Source organism: Grampus griseus (assembly GCF_964374135.1).
Source record: "Grampus griseus genome assembly, chromosome: 5".
NCBI classification, from domain to species: Eukaryota; Metazoa; Chordata; class Mammalia; order Artiodactyla; family Delphinidae; genus Grampus; species Grampus griseus.
The window spans coordinates 27,951,576-27,975,157 of NC_138998.1; the positions used below are offsets into that span (position 1 = coordinate 27,951,576).

Genomic DNA, 23,582 nt, shown 5'->3' on the forward strand with positions numbered 1-23,582 from the left:
AAAAAAAAAGAGGAACGCATTACCTATTAACATTTTTTTATATAATTTTTAAATTTATTTATTTTTGGCTGTGTCTGGTCTTCGGTGCTGCATGCTGGCTTTTCTCTAGTTGAGGCCAGGAGAGGCTACTCTTGGTTGCAGTGCGCGGGCTTCTCATCGCCGTGGCTTCTCTTGTTGCGGAGCACAGGCTCTACGCACACGGGCTTCAGTAGTTGTGGCGCACGGGTTTTGCTGCTCTGCAGCATGTGGGATCTTCCCAGATCAGGGATCAAACCCGTGTCCCCTGCATTGGCAGGCAGATTCTTAACCACTGCGTCACCAGGGAAGTCCCTACCTATTAACTTCAAAAGACACACATAGGACCAATTAGTAATTCACTCTCAGGTGTATGCAATAAATGTATGAGTTAAGAGTTCATGATTTAAAACCAGATAAGTCTGCATTGGATGCCTATATCTAACACAAACTTGGTACATATTTAAGTTTTGAAACCTCACTTGACCACTCTGAGCTTAGGTGTAGTGAAAAGTAAAAAAGATCATTTTTTTTTCAAAGATGGCAGGAAGAAACTTTTGCAGGTCATAGATACTTTTATGGTTTTGATTGTGGTGGTAGTTTCACGAGTGTACGCTTATCTACAAACTCAAGTTGTTTATATTAAATGTGTACAGCTTTTTGTATGTCAGTCATACCTCAACAAAGTGTTGGGCTATCTTTTAAGAAAAAGATCATTTTCTGGACTTCCCTGGTGGCGCAGTAGTTAAGAATCCGCCTGCCAATGCAGGGGACACGGGTTCGAGCCCTGGTCCGGGAAGATCCCACATGCCGTGGAGCAACTAAACCCGTGTGCCGCAACTACTGAGCCTGCACTCTAGAGCCCAAGACCCACGACTACTGAGCCTGCGTGCCACAACTACAGAAGCCCGTGTGCCTAGAGCCTGTGCTCCGCAACAAAGAGAAGCCACCGCAACGAGAAGCCTGTGCACTGCAGCGAACAGTAGCCCCCGCTCGCCGCAACTAGAGAAAGCCCGCACGCAGCAACAAAGACCCAACGCAGCCAAAAATAAAAAAAAATTAAAAAATTTTTTTTAAAAAGATCATTTTTTAAACCTCAGTAGAATGGCTGACATAATAAATACTGAATAAAACAATTTAATTATACTAAGATTGTTTTAATTTTATAACAGCTTTTATCTTCAGGAAGGAACTGCCACAAATATTTTACTATTAAGACAGAACTTTACCTAAACATATATGAGTATTTTCCATTTACTCCTGAAATGAAAGACCAAGCATTAAAGGAATTTCATGGGACATTTAGATAGGTCCGTTTTATGTTGCCAAGGGGGTGGTCTATTTGAGTGGTTTTTTTCTCTAGAATGCCTGAAATCAAAGGAAAATATTAACCTTAAAGGTGACTAATATTTAAAGTTCCATTTCCGGTGTATCTTTTTTTCCTCTAAAAATGAAGTACACGAGTATTCTGCCCCCTGTAGGACTGCAACAGTAGCTTCCTACCAACCACAGCCCCGGCTATTGGGCAGCACAGACACCGCGAGTTCTACGGGGCGGAGCCTTGGAAGGGGCGGAGCTTAGCGTGACATTTTGCGACTAGGATTCCACTGGCTTCACCTGCAACATCTTTCGCTGTCTGTTGCGTAGACGAATCGGCGAGAGGAGCTGAAGATTCGAAGGCGCCAGGCCCAGCCTAGCGACAGACGCCGATCCCCTAGAAACCTGAACTGCAGGATCCCGGGGAGGCGGCCCCGGAGCTCCGAGGACTCGTCCCGTATCGCGCAGTCCTGCCGTCCCCGCATCGCGCCGCCCCGCCCCGGCTTGCCTCAGCCGTCGTCGGAACCCGTCACAGCGTGCAGGATCGAGCGCTCCGCCCCCTCGCCCTCTGCCAGGCCCCGGGAGCGCTGTCCGTCGGTCGAGGTCATGGGCAGCCGGCCCCGCAGCCCCAGTGCCTACCCTGCGGACTGGTGGGGACCGCAGGCCGAAGGACCCGGCCCCGCCAAGCGCCGCCGCACGGAGGAGCCCGAGGGCCCCGAGTCCGAGTCCGAGGCGACGCCCAGCCTGGACAACCTGACGGAACCTCCGACCGCGGACGCGCTCACTTCCGTAGTGGTCCTGCCCGCCGGCTGTGGCCTGCACCTGTCCCTAGACGACGTCGACGTACTCCTTGAGCCCGAGCCCACGTCCGTGCTGCAAGTGTCTCTCGGAGATCACATCCTCATGCTGGTCCCCGAGGCCCTCCTGGGCTCGGGTGTGGAAGGCCCGTTGGGACAGGGCCTGGGACGGGCCGCTTTCCTGAGCCCTCCCGGGGAGTACATGGCCCTGGCGCCGGGATTCTTCTGCGCAGCTGTCCCAGAGATCGCCTGCCAAGAAGAGGCCAACAAGGAGGAAGCAGACGCCGAGTTCCTGCCGCCTGGGATGGATGCTGAAGCCGGCTCCGTCGCTGGGCTCCGCAGCCCCACCGCAAGGGTGTCGGGCCCCAGCGCGCAGGGCTTTCTCCCAGAGCCCTGGCCTCGGGCGCCCACCCCTAGTCCAGAGAAAGGCTCTCCTCACCACGACGACAACCTGGGCTTCCACCTTCTGGAGCCCTTCCCCGACTCACCACTCCAACCTCTACCTCCCTCTCCGAGTCCTCCGGGTCCTCACGAGCGCCCCCAACACCCCCATGGTCCTAAGCGCAAGGCCCAGAGATGTCTGTTTCCGGAATGAACTGCACCCCGGTACACACACACACAAATTCTGGCTACCATCCTGGAGGCCCAATGGATTTCCCAGCGTCTTTTACACTGAATGTCCTACAACCTGGAAATTAAGCATCTCGTGTGCCAACAACTCCTTTTCCCCTCCAGACTGGCTATAGTAGCAGGAGAAGACGTCAGGAAAAGAAAGCAGACTCTAGACCTCATCTTTGTAATGGAAAATCTGCCCAGGGATACCGGACAATGTGTTTTCAGACATCTGGACTTCTTTACAAGATCATTCTCAGACCCATCCATTCCCGCTCGTTTGCATCAGTTATTTTCTCTCAAATTCCACTCTCTCCAGCACCATACCGTTGCTACCCTATTTCTCCCCAAACCAAAAAATAAATGGATTTCTCATGTTATGTGTTTTCCCGTGAATTTATAAAGATTTTTAGCCATGGCTTTTCTCTTTCTTGGTGTTTTGAGCTTCTCTCCTGGAAAACTGCAAAATAGTATGATGGTTACTATACATAATTGTATGATGTTTGTTCATAGCTTCCTCTTAACCTGAGGAAGTTCTCTTCCAGTCAAGTTCACTTTTCATTATGAATAAATGTTGGATTTTATCAGATGTTTTCAGCACGTATTAGGATACGCATTTCGTTTTTAAATCTGTTCCTCTGGTTATTTTCACTCACAGACTGATGTGAAACGTTTGCATTCCTACTATTCCACGTTATTCATACCTTTTAAATTCTACCCTGAGTTTTTTCTTTTGTAAATCAAACCTCTAACTTTTAAAACATTAATTTAGGGGCCTCCCTGGTGGCGCAGTGGTTAAGAATCTGCCTGCTAATGCAGGGGACACGGGTTTGAGCCCTGGTCCGGGAAGATCCCACATGCCTCGGAGCAACTAAGCCCATTAGGCACGACTGAAGCCCGTGCACCTAGAGCCCATGCTTCGCAACCAGAAAGAAGCCCGTGCATCTCAACAAAGAGTAGCCCCCGCTCACTGCAACTAGAGAAAGCCGGTGCGCAGCAACGAAGACCCAATGCAGCCAAAAATAAATAAATAAAATTTTTAAAAAATAAAACATTAATTACCATATTTGTTTCACATATTTATAAAAGAAATAAAATCTACAGGTAAAGCTGAAAACAAGATGGTTTCAGTTTTCTTAAACATCAATAGTATTTATATTCACCAACATGCTTTACCATTTCCTCTCTACCTTTTTATTCTTATTTTCCACTCTCAAAGTCTAGCCTCAATTTTCTTCTTGCTGAAGAATATACGTTAATAGTTCTTTCCACTGTACCCTATGTGTAGTAAATTATCTTTGTTTTGTAAATCTCAGCATGTTTTGCGTAGTACACTCTCTTAGTCTTGTATATCTGAAAATGTTTTATTATATATTCATTCCTAATTCTAAAGTTTTATTTAAGTACTTTAAAGACATTACTCCATTGTTCTGCCATTTTTTATTGTTGTTGCAGGCAAGAGGTCTCCGCCAATCAAGTTGTTATTCCTATTATATTTGATTCAGCTGTTCATTAGCACATTTTTTAATTTAGTTTTATTTTTTATTGAAGTATAGTTGATTTACATTGTTGTGTTAGTTTCTGGTGTACAGCAAAGTTATATATTTTTTCCATATTCTTTTACATGGTTATGGTTTATTACAGGATATTGCATATAATTCCCTGTGCTATACAGTAGGACCTTGTTTATCTGTTTTACATTGAATACATAATAGTTTTGTATCTGCTAATCCCAAACTCCTAATTTATCTCTCCCCCACCCTCTTTCCCCTTTGGTAAGCATAAGATTGTTTTCTATGTCTGTGAGTCTATTTCTGTTTTGTAAATAAGTTCATTTGTATTATATTTTAGATTCCACATATAAGTGATAACTTATGATATCTGTCTTTCTTTGACTTACTTCACTTAGTACGATAATCTCTAGGTCCATCCATGTTGCTGCAAATGGCATCATTTCATTCTCTTTTATGGCTGAGTAGTATTCCAGTGTATAGGTATGCCACATCTTTTTATCCATTCATCTGTAGATAGGCATTTAGGTTGCTTCCATGTATGGCTATTTTTTTTTCATTTATTTATTTATTTATTTAATTTTTGGCTGTGTTGGGTTTTGTTGCTGCATGTGGGCTTTCTCTAGTTGCAGCGAGTGGGGGCTACTCTTCGTGGCAGTGCGCAGGCTTCTCATTGCGGTGGCTTCTCTTGTTGCAGAGCACGGGGTCTAGGCACGCAGGCTTCAGTAATGGCATGTGGGCTCAGTAGCTGTGACTCGTGGGCTCTAGTCTAGTGGGCTTCAGTAGTTGTGGCACACGGGCTTAGTTGCTTGGTGGCATATGGGGTCTTCCCAGCCCAGGGCTCAAACCCGTGTCCCCTGCACTGGCAGGCAGATTCTTAACCACTGCGCCACCAAGGAAGTAGCCAGTTGGCTATTTTAAACAGTGATACTATGAACACTGGGGTGCATGTATCTTTTCAAATTAGAGTTTTCTCTGGATATTTGCCCAGGAGTGGGACTGCTGGACCATATAGCAACTGTTTTTAGTTTTTTAAGGAATCTCCATACCGTTCTCCATAATGGTTGCACCAATTTACATTCCCTTCAACACTGTAGGAGAGTTCCCTCTTCTCCACACCCTCTCCAGCATTTATTGTTTGTAGATTTTTTGATGATGCCCATTCTGATGGGTGTGAGGTGATACCTCATTGTAGTTTTGATTTGCATTTGTCTAGTAATTAGTGATGTTGAGCATCTTTTCATGTGCTTTTTGGCCTTCTGTATGTCTTCTTTGGAGAAATGTCTATTTAGGTCTTCTGCCCTTTTTTTTTTTTTTTTTTTTGCAGTACGCAGGCCTCTCACTGTTGTGGCCTCTCCCGTTGTGGAGCACAGGCTCCGGATGCGCAGGCTCAGCGGACATGGCTCAGGGGCCCAGCCGCTCTATGGCATGTGGGATCTTCCCGGACCAGGCACGAACCCGTGTCCCCTGAATAGGCAGGCGGACTCTCAACCACTGCCCCACCAGGGTAGCCCTGCCCATTTTTTGATTGGATTCTTTGGGTTTTTTGTTATAGAGTTATATAACCTGTTTGTATATTTTAGAAATTAAGCCCTTGTCAGTGACATCAGTTGCAAATTTTTTCCCCCATCCATAGGCTGTCTTTTCATTTTGTTTATGGTTTCTTTTGCTGTGTAAAAGCTTGTAAGTTTGATTAGGTCCCATTTGTTTATTTTTGCTTTTATTTCTATTGCCTTGAGAGACTGACCTATGGAAACACTGCTACGATTTTTGTCAGAGAATATTTTGTCTATGTTCTCTTCTAGGAGTTTTATGGTGTCATGTCTTATATTTAAATCTTTAAGCCATTTTGGGTTTATTTTTGTGTATGGTGTGAGGGACTGTTTTTTTAACATCTTTATTGGAGTATAATTGCTTTACAGTGGTGTGTTAGTTTCTGCTTTATAACAAAGTGAATCAGTTATACATATACATATGTCCCCATATCTCTTCCCTCTTGCGTCTCCCTCCCTCCCACCTCCCTATCCCACCGCTCTAGGTGATCACAAACCACCAAGCTGATCTCCCTGTGCTATGCGGCTGCTTCGCACTAGCTATCTATTTTACGTTTGGTAGTGTATGAGAGAATGGCGAGGGACTGTTCTAATATCACTGATTTACAGGCAGCTGTCCAGCTTTCCCAACATCACTTGCTGCAGAGACTGTCTTTCTATGTTGTATATGCTTGCCTCCTTTGTCAAAGACTGACTGTAGGTGTGTGGGTTTACTTCTGGGCTCTCTATTCTGTTCCATTGATCCATATGTCTGTTTTTGTGCCAATACCACACTATTATGATTACTGTAACTTTGTAGTATTGTCTGAAGAAGGAGGTTATGCCTCCAACTTTGTTCTTTTTCCTCAGGATTGCTTTGGCAATTCTGGGTTTTTTATGGTTCCATATAAATTTTAGGATTATTTGTTCTAGTTCTGTGAAAAATGTCATGGGTAATTTGATAGGGCTCGCATTAAATCTGTACATTGCCTTGGGGAGTATGGCCATTTTACAATATTGATTCTTCCAATCCAAGAGCATGGGATATCTTTCCATTTCTTTGAATCATCTTCAATGTCCTTTATCAGTGTTCTATAGTTCTCAGCATATAAGTCTTTAACGCCCTTGGTCAGGCTTATTCCTAAGTATTTTTTGACATTTAGCATATTTTAAAATGTTTCTTTTCCTTTGGCATCCTACAGTTTTACTGTAACATCTCTAGGGGTAGATTCTATTTTTATTTGGCTCAATGGATTTGGTTAACTATCAATATGGGAAATTATCTCTTGCCTGAAATCCCACAAAATCTTAGGCTCTATCTCTTGTAATAACACACATCCTCGGGCTTCCCTGGTGGCGCAGTGGTTGAGAATCTGCCTGCCAATGCAGGGGACACGGGTTCTGAGCCCTGGTCTGGGAAGATCCCACATGCCGCGGAGCACCTGGGCCCGTAAGCCACAACTACTGAGCCTGCGCGTCTGGAGCCTGTTCCGCAACAAGAGAGCCACGATAGTGAGAGGCCCACGCACCGCGATGAAGAGTGGCCCCCACTCGCCGCAACTAGAGAAAGCCCTCGCACAGAAACGAAGACCCAACACAGCCAAAAATAATAAATTAATTTTAAAAAAAAACACATCCTCATGTCTGGAAATCCAATCAGATAAATAGTGGCACTGCTCAATCTCCCATGACTCTTAACATCTTAATATCATGTGCTGTATGCTTTGTCAACTCCAGCTTTCTATTTTTTAATCCAATTAATACTTTAATCAAGTTTCTTCTGTTTATACTTCTACAAGAATGTATTCATTTCAAAGAATTTTTTTCAAGATTTTACTTCCTTATTCTTGTTTCAAAACTTCCCCACTTAGTATTATAAACTCCTATTTTTGTTTCATGGATGGTATTCCATCCTTTGTTTTGAAATTATTTAAACATTAATTAATGGCTCCCTTAATTCAATTTCCTCACAAGTAAAATCTCCTATTCTTTGTTCTTTCATCACTTTGGATTGCCGCATATGCTTGGTCATTTCATTGGTGGGTGCCTTTTGAGTGAGAATTCATCTTCCTCATCTCACAGTTATAATTTTTTATAATTTCCACTTCCTAGTGGAAAACAACTCAGAGCCATGGCTTTTGGAACTCTAGAACGTCACAGGTCTAATCCCCAAGCAATTACACGTCACAAATCACAACTGGTCATTTGCAGTTTCCACCTGTCTTTCCTGATCAACCACAGGTACAACCTTGAAATAGTCGTCACTGCCTCTTCAACCTCTGATGATTGGCAATGGGCTGATTTTGAGCCCCCTCAAAAGAACAGAAATCCCAGCTGCCATTATATATTTTAGTCTCAGTGCCCCAAATACATCAAAATATCAGCTGTCCATTCAGAGATTGGATTTTCTACTCTGTCTCTGGTCCCTGCAAGCTTGTGTCTTTCTTTTCAAAGTAGATGTCTATATTTAATATGCTTTAATATTTCCTATCATTGCTCTCTGCCTCCAGTAGAAGGAATCCCCTGTACTACCATCTCATCCACAATTCCCACCACAATTCCACAATCTCTCCTCCTTACCCCCAAAACATAGCAATCAATCAGACACAAGTCCCAGCCTGATTATCTGATTATTATGAAGAGGGAAGATGGCCCTGTTTGCAAAATTATACCTTCTATTGCAAGAGCCTCATAATCTACATTAGAAATAACTGAGGGTACCCATTTTTAGCAACATGTGAACCAAACAGTACAAAATATCCTCAAGAGGAACACTCATGAAACTGATGGATAAAAATTATTTTAATATTTTAAAGGCATATCACAGCTAGTAAAAATGTAAGATAAATCTTCCAAGGTCAAAAATGATGACATATCACAAACCCAGACAGGAAAGTGTATGCTAAAACAAGAAGGTACATGGGGATACCTAACATTCTATGATGACCTAGAGCTTTGGTTTTAATGGCCCATTTATGGGGGAGCAAATAAAAGTTCGGGTCACACAGCCCTGAAAAAAATCCCAGGCTTCCAGAAAATACCTCCAATAGCTAATCTAACAAGAAAAAGAAAAAAAAACACCTCATAAAACAAAAGGAGATGGGACAGAAATGTATCTGTCTCAGCCTTGGCTCCAGGTAGAATTGAACAGAATAGGGGGTAGGTGACAGTTTAGTTCAAGATATTCTCTGGTAGACGGTTAACCTGGCAAAAGTAAAACAAATTTTCTCTGAGAATACAGCTTATACTCAGGGCTAAGTACCTTCTCCGAGATGACCTTCTTGTGATTCTAAACTTATAATCCAAAATCAGAGAACACATAAGGGAAGAAACCACCATAAGTAAGAAAAAATGAGAAATATTCAAAACAAGGAAAAGGTAAATCAGTCCCTCAAATGATTGAAATTGATGAATTATCATATATAAACTATCTTAAAATAAAATTAATATGATTTGAGGACACAAAAGAGGGCAACATAAGTGTAGCTAAGAAAAAATATCAAAAGATATGGCAACTTTAAAAGGGAACAAAAGAAAATTTCTGGGGATTAAATTTGTAAACATGGAAGTGAGAAATACAATGAATGGGTTAAACAGTTTAGACAGAATTAAAAATGGATGGGAACACTGAACTAGAGAAGTCACCCATAAAGCTTTTGCACAGTAAAGGAAATCATAAATAAAATGAAAAGACAACCCACAAAATGTGAGAAAATATTTGCAAACGATGCGACTGACAAGGGACTAATCTGCAAAACATACAAACAGCTCATGCAGCTCAATAAAACAAACAACCCAATCAAAAATTGGGCAGAAGACCTAAATAAACATTTCTCCAAAGAAGAAATAAATATGGCCAAAAAGCACATGAGGGACTTCCCTGGTGGAGCAGTGGTTAAGAATCACCTGCCAATGCAGGGGACACGGGTTCGATCCCTGGTCCAGGAAGATTCCACATGCTGCGGAGCAACTAAGCCTGTTCGCCACAACTACTGAGCCTGCACTCTAGAGCACGTGAGCCACAACTACTGAGCTCACATGCCACAACTACTGACGCCTGCGTGCCTAGAGCCCATGCTCCGCCAGCAAGAGAAGCCACTGCAATGAGAAGCCCACACACTGCAGTGAAGAGTAGCCCCTGCACGCCTCAACTAGAGAAAGCCCGTGAGCAACAAGGAAGACCCAACACAGCCATAAATAAATCTATATTTTAAAAAAAACACATGAAAAGATGCTCAACATCACTAAATATTAGAGAAATGCAAATCAAAACTTCAGTGAGGTATCACCTCACACTGGTCAGAATGGCCATCATTTAAAAGTCTACAAATAATAATTGCTGGAGAGGGTGTGGTGAAAAGGGAACCCTCCTACACTGCTGGTGGGAATGTAAGTTGGTGCAGCCACTATGGAAAACAGTATGGAGGTTCCTTAAAAAGCTAAAAATAGAACTACCACATGATGGAGCAATCCCACTCCTGGGCATATATCTGGATAAAACTCTAATTCAAAAAGATACATGCACCCCAGTGTTCATTGCAGCACTAGTTACAATAGCAAGACACAGAAGCAACCTAAATATCCATCGACAGAGGGGTGGATAAAGAAGATGTGATACATATATAAAATGGAATACGACTCAGTCATAAAAAAGAAATAATGTCATTTGCAGCAACGTGGATGGACCTAGAGAATATCATACTAAGTGAAGTAAGTCAGACAGAGAAAGACAAATATCGTATGATATCACTTATAAGTGGAATCTAAAAAGATGATATTTATTTACAAAACAGAAACAGACTCACAGACTTCGAAAACAAACTTATGGTTACCAAAGGGAAAGGTGGGGGGAGGGATAAATTAGGAGTTTGGGATTAACATATACACATTACTATATATAAAATAGATGATCAACAAGGACCTACTGTATAGCACAGGGAAGTCTACTCAATATTCTGCAATAAGCTATATGGGAAAAGAATCTGAAAAAGAATGGATATATGTATATGTATAACTGAACCACATTGCTGTTACACTGGAAACTAACACAACATTGTAAATCAACTATACCCCAATATAAAATAAAAATTAAAAAAAGAAAATGGAAACACTGAGCTAGAGAAATCATCCATAAAGCTAAGGAGGGTAAAAACATAAAATATGAAAGAGAGACTAAGAGACATTATCAGAGAAGGAGTAGTTCTACTACATGACTGTTGTAGATAGAGAGGGGGAACACTGAAAGCACAGGAAGTAGCTTTATTCACAGAAATAATGAATGAGAAATTCTCCAGATGTGATGACAGAAAAAAATCAGTCACCCATTCATTCAACAAACATGCATTAAGTGCCTACTATGTACCAGGCACCTTTCCAAACTCCAGGAGTACAGCCAAGAACAAAATAGTTAAAAATTACTGCCTTCATGGAGTACAATAATTCACACAAGAAGTAACGGTGCCTTACATTAAAGTAATAGGAGGAGGAGTGATATGAAGTGGCATGTAGTTGGATACATTCTGAAGACAGAGAAAACAGAATTTCCTCATGCAAGAGGTGAGAGAGATTCTAGGATAACTTTAGGGTTTGGGACAAGGGCAAAAAAAATGCAATTGTTATTTTCTGAAATTGGAAAGACCTAAGGGTAGTATATATAGAAAAAAATGTTCAATTTTGGACATATGTCATGTGAAGTGCCTGTTACATATTCAGTGGAGATGTTTAGTAGGAAGTGAGCGATGGGAGTCTAGAATGCAGGGGAGTGGTATAAGATAGAGATACACCAGTGTTCTGTAAAAACTACCTAATGTGCATTTTGAAATCACCAAGAATTATGACAGCATCAAGAGAGAGTGACAGAGGGACTTCCCTGGTGGTGCGGTGGTTAAGACTCCATGCTCCCAATGCAGTGGGCCTGGGTTCGATCCCTGGTCAGGGAACCAGATCCCACATGCATGCCACAACTAAGAGTTTGCATGCCACAACTAAGGAGCCCACAAGCAGCAACTAAGACCTGGTACAACCAAATAACAATAGAGAGTGACAGAAAGCCAAGAGTAAAAAACATTTAAGGAGTGAGGGAGAGGCGTCCTACAGTTGGAAAGAGGGTAGAGGATTGCACCAAGACAGATTAGACAGTGGTTATACTCTGATGATGTGAAATTCAGGAATAATGGAGATATGAATGGGAAACATCAATGAGGAGCAAGAATAACATACACTGTACCTCCAGCCATGGGTACTAGGGGTATGTGAGAGAAAATAGCCTCCACTTGAGAAGCCTCCAGGGAAAAAAGGGAACTCAGAAGAAGCAGGTTTCAGTTACAAAAAGAAAGTTAAAGGGAATATCACGGAAGTTGAAGAGTTTTTAGTTCTGTGATTGACTATGAGTTCCAGAAGGCAGAATGAAAAGGAGAAGGATATGAGGTAGTGAGAAAAGGCCAGGTACTGAGTATTTGAAGATTTTTAATCTGAGATATTAGGGATGAACAGTTTCCTACAATGAACAGGAGTAAAAGGCATGATGAAATTAGTCTTCATGATCCTATGGCAGGTAGAGGTGGCAAGACTTTCAGCACGGAAGAAAGGGAAAAGAAGCCTATTTGCAAGAATATACATAGTTCTGGGACATAGTATAGTGTCCTCATTCAGGAAGCATAACAACTTTCAAGATTGATAAATTTTAAAAAATACACATTTAGACAGACTACTATAAGCCCACAAAACACCAAATCCAAAGAGAATATTTTTTATAAGCAGAAAGAAAAGACAACTACAATCAAAAGGCAATTCAGTCAGACAACTGACTTCTCAGAAACAGCAATGGAAGACAGTAAACAGTGGAATAATAGCAGTACTGCTAGAAAACAAGTGTTTTGACCAGGAATTCTTTGCTTAATAAATCCATTTTTCAAAAATGGTCATAAACAAAGATTTTGCCGACTAAAAAACTTATTATGAAAGTATATTAATTTAATTAGTATTGTATTAATTATTATATGTTAAATATTTTGCAAACATGTATTAAAAGTATTAATTGTGTGAAATTGCTTCTGGTTAGACAATTAAATCAGTGCATCATAATAGATGAAAAACATATCCACACGTAAACCAAAAAGTATGTAACCCAGGAAATGATGCAGTTCAAAGAGAAAAGATTTTTTTTTTTTTTTTGGCCATGCTGCGCAGCTTGTGGGATCTTAGTTCCCCGACCAGGGATCAAACCCATGTCCCCTGCAGTGGAAGCACAGAGTCTTAACCAACAGACTGTCAGGCAAGTCCCAGGAAAGCACTTTTCAATAAAAGAATTGGGTCAACATGCACAATGAGGAAAAAATTGAAATTGAATCACTGTCTCATCCATAGAAAACAATCATTTTTAAATCTGGATTTGGATAAAGAGTTTAAATTTTGAAAAGCGAAGATTTAAATATTCGGAAGATATAAAAATTATCTTGGAATAGGGACTATTTCTTAAACAATACACAAAAATTACAAAGCATAGAGAACAACACTAATACATCTGAAACTATATTAAAGTTAAGAAATTCTGTTTATCAAAAGGCACTATAAAGAATGTGAATACAAACAAGCCACAAAATGGGAAATGATAATTTCAACACACATAAATATAAAAGAAGTTCCAAAATTCAGTAACATCCAAAAATGGGCAAAAGACATAAACACATACTACACAGATGTTACACAAGTGGCCAATACATATGAAAACATGATCAACCTTATAAGTAATCAGAGAAATACAGTATAAATAAATGATGAAATACCATCAGATTGGAAAATGCTTAGAAATCTAACCATACTAAGTGTTGGCAAGGATGTGGTGGAAAGGGAACACTTACCCACTGCTCACAGAAATATAAATTAGGACAACTATTTAAGAAAGCAGTCTGGTTTTATCTCCTATTGTTCCGGTGCCACACACTACTACCCATCAATTCCACATCTAGGTTTTTTGCCATAAGCGTATAGGTAAAATGTCAAAGATCTCTGTTTTAAAGTTAAACATGTCTGTATTTAATTCCCAAGTCCAACACAACCCAGGTGGTTTAATTTTGTAAAATTTCCTTCTCTCCTCTGACCTTCACTAATGAGAAGTGAATAAACTAACTTTTTAAACACTCATTATAACACGTCAGACAGCAAGTTTAAAGACAAAGGCTAACTTCATGATAAAATTTCCGTACTGTTATTAATAATTACCACATACTGGTCTCCAGAAACAACAACAAAAACTTCAATCAGTCCATTTCACTTGAATATTTTCAAGTTTTTTTACCGAAGAAAAATTGCATTTCTAATTTGTCTCCTGGGTGAAAAGAATTTCAAGAACCATGTGGGTGGGGGTGGGAAGGAGTGACTGGTGATGGGATAAAGGCTTTTCATAGCCTCATGGAAAATCTTAGAAGACATTAGACATAAGCTACTTCTAAAAGTAAGCAAGCAGTTGATGAGATTGTATTTTGGATATTTTCCCAAGAATAAAAGTAATAAAGACCACTGGGCCGCATATGGGCACCCAAGGAGTATTATGCTACACTTTCGTTTAAAAAAAAAACAAAACTCTCCAGCTACTGCATTGCACTAACGCTGATCCAATCCTATCTCTGGCAGAAGGCGGGGCTTACACTGAGACTTCCCGGCAGCCGCAGGTCACAGGACATCCCATGTTGTTAATCATCCAGCGCGCATAGGGGTCAGCGCGAAGAGCTGAAGATTCCAACGCCCGAGGCCCAACCCAGCTGCAGACGCAGCTCCGCTAGAAACCTGGACTGCGGTACTCTCGGGAGGTGACCCCAGAGCTCCGAGGACTCGACCCGCATCGCGCTGTCCTGCGCCCCATTCGGCCCGTCCCGGCTTGCCTCACCTGTCATCGAGACCCGTCACAGCGTGCAGGACCGAGCGCCTCCTCGCCCTCTGCCAGGCTCTGGGACCGCCGCCCACAGGTCCGTCGGTCAAGGTGATGGGCAGCCGGCCCCGCAGCCCCATCGCCTACCCTGCGGACTGGTGGGGGCCGCAGCCCGGAGGACCTGGCCCTGGTAAGCGCCATCTAATGGAGGAACCCGAAGCTGAGGCGGTGCCCAGCCTGGACAACGTGCCTGAGCCCCTAGCCAAGGGCGCGCTAACCTCCATGGTGGTCCTGCCCGCCGGCTGTGGCCTGCACCTGCCCCTGGACGACGTCGACGTGCTCCTTGAGCCCGAGCCCACGTCCGTGCTGCAAGTGTCTCTTGGAGATCACATCCTCATGCTGGTCCCCGAGGCCCTCCTGGGCTCGGGTGTGGAAGGCCCGTGGGGACAGGGCCTGGGACAGGGCGCTTTCCTGAGCCCTCCCGGGGAGTACATGGCCCTGGAGCCGGGATTCTTCTGCGCAGCTGTCCCAGAGATCGCCTGCCAAGAAGTGGCCAACAAGGAGGACGCGGACGCCGAGTTCCTGCCGCCTGGGATGGATGCTGAAGCCGGCTACGTCACAGGGCTCCGCAGCCCCGCGGCAAGGGTGTCAGGCCCCAGCGCGCAGGACTTCCTCCCAGAGCTTTGGCCTCGGGCGCCCAACCCCAGTCCAGAGAGAGGCTCTCCTCACCATGACGACAACCTGTACTTGCACCTTCCGGAGCCCTTCCCCGACCCACCACTCCAACCTCTACCTCCTTCTCCTTGTCCGGGTCCTCACGAGCGCCCCCAACACCCTCTCATGGTCCTCTGCTCAAGGGCGGAAAATGCCTGATCCCGGAATGAACTGCCTCCCACAATTCCTTGCACCCAGCTTCCGGCACTTAGTGATCTACCTACACTCACTTTGAGCCCACGCCACCGCTCAGAGATGCAGCATCTTCATTCATGGACAGTGGGCAGCTGCGCTTTTTATTTTGGTTTTGTTAGTTTTTGGGTTTTGTTGTTTTTTTTTTTTAAGCAAAATGCCTTGATCGACAGCGGCAAAAAGATTTTTTTACAAAAGTAGATTCTGGTAAGGACTTTTCACAAAGGTAGACCACATATAGCCAACCATGGATGTTTAGATCCCTTACCACTGCTGCATGAGCTGTTTCTTCCACCTCTGTCACCTTCAGCCAACTCCATTTTTCTTGTTTCACCGCTACTCTTGCCTCAAACTCACCTCAATTTTTTTCCAGTTTATCCCCTTTTTCATCACCTTCCCATGCATCTCTTCTTTCTCTCCATTCCAGGTTTTTTCCTTCCTTTTGTAATTGTAGTTTTACCTGTATGACCTCCGCAGTGTCCTCTGAAATGCTTCTGATCATTTTTTTTTAGCATGCACAATATTATTAAGAAGATCCTTGTGAAAGAGAAGCAAAGTAAACAGTAGTGGTCAGAGAGAGAAGACGAGGTATAGGAGGTCCAGCGACAGCCTCAGCCAACCTCACTGGGAGCTCTGGTGTTAGATTGGCTGGTCAGAGCTGTCCCAGGTTAGGTTGAAATAGCCCAATTCCCTGATCCATCAGTCTTTCGGTGTGAGAAACCAGGGAAGGGCCATGGCTCTGGGCAAGGCAGCTTTCCTCACTGGAGACAGTTTATAAAGGGGATAATAGCTGAAGCCAGTTATGGAAACAACTCTCACTGAAGAAGATTCTGGTTGGTGCATCACACTGTCCACCACAGATATGGTTCTTTTTATCTTGATGTTCATCTCCATTTATTCTGGTCTTTAACTAGCAGTAAAGAAATTATAATTTTCTTCATATAGGTCTTGAATATTTAAATGAAGTCTGATCACCGACTTTCATTTTTCCTTTCTTCTTGCTTTCCTAACACTTTTCCCCGGAGCTGGTCAGTCAAGATAAATGCACATTGAATAAATAAATGAATAAATGGCACAAATGTAATGCACTGGACTTTTTGGAAATATTTCTAAAAATACAACGAAAAAATGAATGAAAGCAATACTTAATGGAAGGAGGAAAGGGGAAGCTATGATTTTTTTCCTTAAAGAAACAGTTTGTACAATGCCATATTCCCCTGTACTTTAACAATCAAATGGCTAATTTTTAATTTCATGGCAGTCTAGGCTTTGCCTTGATTTCCCCATGGGGGTGATAAGAAGAACTGCTACACGCGAGGACACACTCAGCTTCACATCATGGACATTCCAGCTTGTGGGATCTTACTTGCCCAACCAGGGATCAAACCCAGGCCCTCAGCAGTGCAGAGTCCTAATCACTGGACCACCAGGGAATTCCCTGGTCTAATTTATTACTGAGCACTTTTTCATGCTCATGAGCCCATCACCCAGACTTGGCAGCTGTTACTTCTTAGTACTATTTCTTTAAAGTCTTTTTTACTGTAAAGAAATTATTAAAGATAATGTAGTCATATCCTTTGATCCCCATTTCCTGCTGCCCATTCCCAGAGGATTCTCATAACATCATGAATTTCGGGGGTATCATTCTAGTCAATACATGAATGCTACATGTATGGAGATATAAATAATCAATGTTTATGTTGCTTTGTGAAGAATTAAATTTTTATAACTGGCATTATATTCTTCAGTTCACATTTTTCCTCAGTTATTTTTGAAATCATCACTTATAGATATATATATGGTCCATTTCTCCTAAAGGTTTTTGTTTCCATCATATGAATATACTATATTTTATTTGTTAATTTATTAATGGATATTTGCGTAGTTTTTAGTATTACAAACGAAACTGCAGTGAATATCCTCACACTTGTCATCTTATGCAACTGAGGAAGAGTTCCTCTAGGAAGTATACTTAGAAGTTGTATTGACGGGTGGCATAATATATACATTTACAGTTTTCTTCATAGTGCCAATTGTTCTCTTGGGTGGTTGCAACAGTTTAAACAGCCTCTAGCAGTCTTTCACCAAACTTTAAACTGTTTGCCAGTGGTATCTCATTTTTCAAATTTGCAATTTCCTAGCTACTGGTAAGATAGTGCAATTTTTCACATGTAATGAGAATAATATTTTTTAAAGCAATTTCATTTATATTTTCTCTTTTTTAACTGAAGTATAGTTGATTTACAATGCTGTGTTAATTTTTGCTGTACAGGAAAGTGATTCAATTATACATATATAGAGACTTTCCTGCTGGCGCAGTGGTTAAGACTCCACACTCCCAATGCAGGGGGCCCGGGTTCGATCCCTGGTCAGGGAACCAGACCCCACATGCATGCCACAACTAAGGAACCCATGTGCTGCAACTAAGGAGCCCACCTGCGGCAACTAAGACCCGGCACAACCAAATAAATAATTTTTTTAACTATACATATGTATACCTTCTTTTTTTAATATTCTTTTCCATTATGGTTTATCATAGGATCTTGAATATAGTTCTCTGTGCTTTACAGTAGGACCTGTTGTTTATCCATTCTATATATAAAAGCTTATATCTGCTAAACCCCAACCTCCCACTCCATCCCTCCCCCAACCCCTTCCCCCTTGGCAACCACCAGTCTGTTCTGTATGTCTGTGATTCTGTTTCTGTTTCACACTTAGGTTCATTTGTGTCATGTTTTAGATTCCTCATATAAGTGATATATGATATTTGTCTTTCTCTTTCTGACTTCACTTAGTATGATAATCTCTAGTTGCATCCATGTTGCTGCAAATGGCATTATTTCATTCCTTTTTATGGCTGAGTAGTATTCCATTATATATATGTACCACATCTTCTTTATCCATTCATCAGATATATTTTCATACATTGTAAGTCTTACTGTCTTTCAACTTATCACCCATCAAGTCTAATGGCTTTAATCTTTTCGGTGGGGAGGACAGATACAACCCAGATTAAAGAGGTTAGCTTTCAGCCTGGAGTTATTAGGCAAGTGTCATGAGAATCAATCTTTCTCCAGACAGAAAAGTTACATTTAATTTCTTAAGCAACCTTTAAATATCAACAGCAATGTTTGGAAGACTGAACATAGAATTTTAATAGAAATCATCATGCAGAGAGGACTGAAGAGTCCTAACTGGATGAGAATGGAAAGAGGAAAAGGCCACTCTTACCCAAGAGTAGGATGTGGAAAATAAAAGAGGGACAGAATAGAGAATGTAAGCATTCATCACTCACATGTATCATGACTTTCAGCTTCTATGAGTAAAAATCCTTAGCATTAGCTGAAGCAAAGGCCAAGAAAAGGAGGTTTTTTCCTTGCTTCCCATTTAAGAATCTGGGGAAAATAAGATGGAGGATGGTACTCAGATTGGCTAATCGCCACCTACCATGTTCCCAGCCACCATCCTAAGGAGAAGCAAGGAAAGGAGGAGAGAATCCAAACGGGAAACATTTACAAAAAGGTGCTGTGTTATCTGAAGATGAATGAGAACCAAAAATGTCTGAGATTCACTTATCTGGAAAGTTTACAGTGTACCTATTCCCCAACCCCCAACTCCAAATCCCCCATACCAATGAGGTGGAGGCTCAGGAGGAAGATGAAGTCAATTATGTAAATGAAGAAGTTATACTTCCTTTATACAACTGAGTAGAAATCTGTTCATTGATATATTCATGTCTGCTTATTGTCAGTTTATATCCTTAAGTCTTTTTTTCTATTAGACCTATGAGACTATTCTTTATTCATTTGAAAATTTTTATATATTCAAGCTACTAATCCTTTATGTTTTATAGCTTATAAATATTTTCTTCCAGTGTGCTGCTTGTTTTTTAACTTGTCTAATTGTACATGCCCTTATAATTCTCATACAGTGAAATTTCACAGTCTCTTATGGTCTCTACTTTTTGGGTCAGTTTTAAAAATGTTTCCCAAGAAAGCTCAAAAAGATATTTCCTACACTCTCTGCTAATGGTTTAAATTTTTTTCCAATTTAGATACCTAATTTCTTAGGATTTCATTTTTGTATATATTTTGAAGTAGGGATGAAATTTTTTCATATCGGAAGACATTGCTGGGACTTCCCTGGTAGTCCAGTGGTAAAGAATCTGCCTTCCAGTACAGCAGACGCAGGTTCGATCCCTGGTCAGGGAACTAAGATCCCACATGCCACGGGGCAACTAAGCCCGTGTCCTGCAACTAGAAAGAAGCCCCTACACCACAACTAGTGAGAAGCCCACGTGCCCCATCGAAAAGATCCCACATGCCACAACGAAGATCCAGCATGCCGCAACTAAGACCCGATACAGCCAGAAATAAAATAAATAAATATTAAAAATTTTAAAAGATAATAAAAGCTGCTGTAATTGAAAGTTATTCTTTAAAAATAAAATAAAGATTCAATGCAATCCCTATCAAAATTCCAATGTCAACTTTCACAGAACTAGAACAAATAATTCTAAAATTTGTATGGAAATACAAAAGAAACTGGAAAGCTAAAACAATCTTGAAAAAGAAGAACACAGCTAGAAGTATGCTCCCAGATTTCAAACTATACTGCAAAGCAAACAGAAATCAAGACACTGTGGTACTAGCAAAAAACAGACGTGTAGGTCAATAGAACAGAATAGAGAGCCCAGAAATGAATCCACACTTATATGGTCAGTTAATATACAATGAGGAAAAGACAGCCTCTTCAATAAATAGTGTTGAAGAAACAGGACAGCTACAGATTCAAACTGGACTACTTTCTCACACCATATACAATAATAAACTCAAAACTGATTAAAGACTTAAGTATAAGACCTGCCTGAAATCATAAAACTCCTGGAAGAAAACATAGGCAGTTTGCTCTTTGACATCATTCTTAGCAGTATTTTTTGAATCGGTCTCCTCAGGCAAGGAAAACAAAAGCAAAAATAAGCAAATGTGGGCTTCCCTGGTGGCGCAGTGGTTGAGAGTCCGCTTGCCGATGCAGGGGACGCGGGTTCTTGCCCGGTCCGGGAAGATCCCACATGGCGCGGAGCGGCTAGGCCCGTGAGCCATGGCCGCTGAGCCTGCGCGTCCGGAGCCTGTGTTCCGCAATGGGAGAGGCCACAACAGTGAGAGGCCCGCGTACCGCAAAAAAAAAAATAAATAAATAAGCAAATGTGACCTAATCAAACTAAAAAGCTTGTGCACAGCAAAGGAAACCATATACAAAATGATAACACAACCTACAGAGTGGGAGAAAATATTTGCAAGTCATGTATCTGATAAGGGGCTAATATCCAAAATATATAAAGAACTCATACAACTCAATAGCAAAAGATTGTTTTCAATTAAAAAATGAGCAGAGGGGCTTCCCTGGTGGCACAGTGGTTGAGAGTCCGCCTGCCGATGCAGGGGACACGTGTTCGTGCCCCGGTCCGGGAGGATCCCACATGCCATGGAGCGGCTGGGTCCGTGAGCCATGGCCACTGGGCCTGCGCGTCTGGAGCCTGTGCTCTCCAACGGGAGAGGCCACAACAGTGAGAGGCCTGCGTACCGCAGGAAAAAAAAAAAATGAGCAGAGGATCTGAAAAGACATTTCTGCAAAGAAGGCACACAGATGGCCAACAGGTGTGTGAAAAGGTGTTCAACATCAACTAGACATCAGGGAAATGCAAATCAAAACCACACACATCTGTCAGAATGGCTATAATCAGAAAGACAACAAATAACAATTGTTGGTGAAGATGTGGAGTAAAGAGAACCTTCATGCATGGTGGGAATGTAAATTGATGCGGCCGCTGTGGAAAACAGTATGGGGTTCCTCAAAAACTTAAAAACAGAACTATCATATGATCCAGCAATTCCACTTCTGGGTATTTATCCAAAGGAAATAAAAACATTAACTCAAAAAGATATACGCACCCCATGTTCATTGCAACGTTATTTAGAATAGGCAAAATATTAAAACAACCTTAATGTCTGTCAATAATGAATGGATAGTGCAAGAGGGTTCCCTTTTCTCCACACCCTCTCCAGCATTTATTGTTTCTAGATTTTTTGATGATGGCCATTCTGACCGGTGTGAGATGATATCTCATTGTAGTTTTGATTTGCATTTCTCTAATGATTAATGATGTTGAGCATTCTTTCATGGGTTTGTTGGCAATTTGTATATCTTCTTTGGAGAAATGTCTATTTAGGTCTTCTGCCCATTTTTGGATTGGGTTGTTTGTTTTTTGTTATTGAGCTGCATAAGCTGCTTGTAAATTTTGGAGATTAATCCTTTGTCAGTTGCTTCATTTGCAAATATTTTCTCCCATTCTGAGGGTTGTCTTTTGGTCTTGTTTATGGTTTCCTTTGCTGTGCAAAAGCTTTTAAGTTTCATTAGGTCCCATTTGTTTATCTTTATTTCCATTTCTCTAGGAGGTGGGTCAAAAAGGATCCTGCTGTGATTTATGTCATACAGTGTTCTGCCTATGTTTTCCTCTAAGAGTTTGATAGTGTTTGGCCTTACATTTAGGTCTTTAATCCATTTTGAGTTTATTTTTGTGTATGGTGTTAGGGAGTGTTCTAATTTCATACTTCTACATGTAGCTGTCCAGTTTTCCCAGCACCACTTATTGAAGAGGCTATCTTTTCTCCACTGTATATTCTTGCCTCCTTTATCAAAGATAAGGTGACCATATGTACATGGATTTATCTCTGGGCTTTGATGAGAATGTAAATTGATACAGCCACTATGGAAAACAGTATGGAGGTTCCTTAAAAAACTGAAAATAAAACTACCATATGACCCAGCAATCCCACTACTGGACATATACCCTGAGAAAACCATAATTCAAAAAGAGTCATGTACCAAAATGTTCATTGCAGCTCTACTTACAATACCCAGGACATGGAAGCAACCTAAGTGTCCATCATTGGATGAATGGATAAAGAAGATGTGGCACATATATACAATGGAATATTACTCAGCCATAAAAAGAAACGAAATTGAGATATTTCTAGTGAGGTGGATGGACCTGGAGTCTGTCATACAGAGTGAAGTAAGTCAGAAAGAGAAAAACAAATACCATATGCTAACACATATATATGGAATCTAAGAAAAAAATGTTATGAAGAACCTAGGAGTAAGACGAGAATAAAGACACAGACCTACTAGAGAATGGACTTGAGGATATGGGGAGGGGGAAGGGTAAGCTGTGACAAAGTGAGAGAGTGGCATGGACATATATACACTACCAAACGTAAAATAGATAGCTAGTGGGAAGCAGCCACATAGCACAGGGAGATCAGCTCAATGGTTTGTGATCACCTAGAGGGGTGGGATAGGGAGGGTGGGAGGGAGGGAGATGCAAGAGGGAAGAGATATGGGAACATATGTATATGTATAACTGATTCACTTTGTTACAAAGCAGAAACTAACACACCATTGTAAAGCAATTATACTCCAATAAAGATGTTTAAAAAAAGGTAAAAATTCAAAAAAAATAAGGAATGGATAAATAAAATGTGATATAATGACACAAACAGATGGAAAGATATACCATGTTTTGGATTGGAAGAATCAATGTTGTCAAGATGACTATACCACAGAAGACAATCTACAGTCAATGCAATCTCTATCAAATTACCAATGGCATTTTTCACAGAACTAGAACAAAAAAAAGTTTTAATTTGTATGGAAACACAAAAGACCCCAAATAGCCAAGGCAATCTTGAGAAAGAAAAATGAAGCTGGAGGAATCACACTACCTAACTTCAGACTACAATACAAAGCTACAGTAATCCAAACAGTATGGTACTGGCACAAAAACAGAAATACAAATCAATGGAGCAGGATAGAAAGCCCAGAAATAAACCTATTCATCTATGGTCAACTAGTCTATGACAAAGGAGGCAAGAAAATACAATGGAGAAAAGAGCCTCTTCAATAAGTGGTGCTGGGAAAACTGAACAGTACATGCAAAAGAATGAAATTAGAACACTGTCTAACA

General features: G+C 41.4%; 2 protein-coding genes across 2 annotated transcripts; both read left to right on the top strand.

Moving 5' to 3' along the window:
* Nucleotides 1–1,938: 1,938 nt before the first annotated feature.
* Nucleotides 1,939–2,724, top strand: PRR23B (proline rich 23B; the record flags this gene model as incomplete). Its single annotated transcript, XM_082655432.1, has 1 exon — nt 1,939–2,724. The coding sequence occupies one exon, from the start codon at nt 1,939–1,941 to the stop codon at nt 2,722–2,724; it is 786 nt and encodes a 261-aa protein (XP_082511558.1).
* A 9,583-nt stretch (nt 2,725–12,307) lies between these two features.
* Nucleotides 12,308–15,523, top strand: LOC309823103 (proline-rich protein 23C-like; the record flags this gene model as incomplete). Its single annotated transcript, XM_082655282.1, is given in 3 exon segments — nt 12,308–12,337; nt 14,592–14,753; nt 14,756–15,523. Coding segments are annotated over 3 exon segments (960 nt in total).
* Between the last annotated feature and the right edge of the window lie 8,059 nt (nt 15,524–23,582).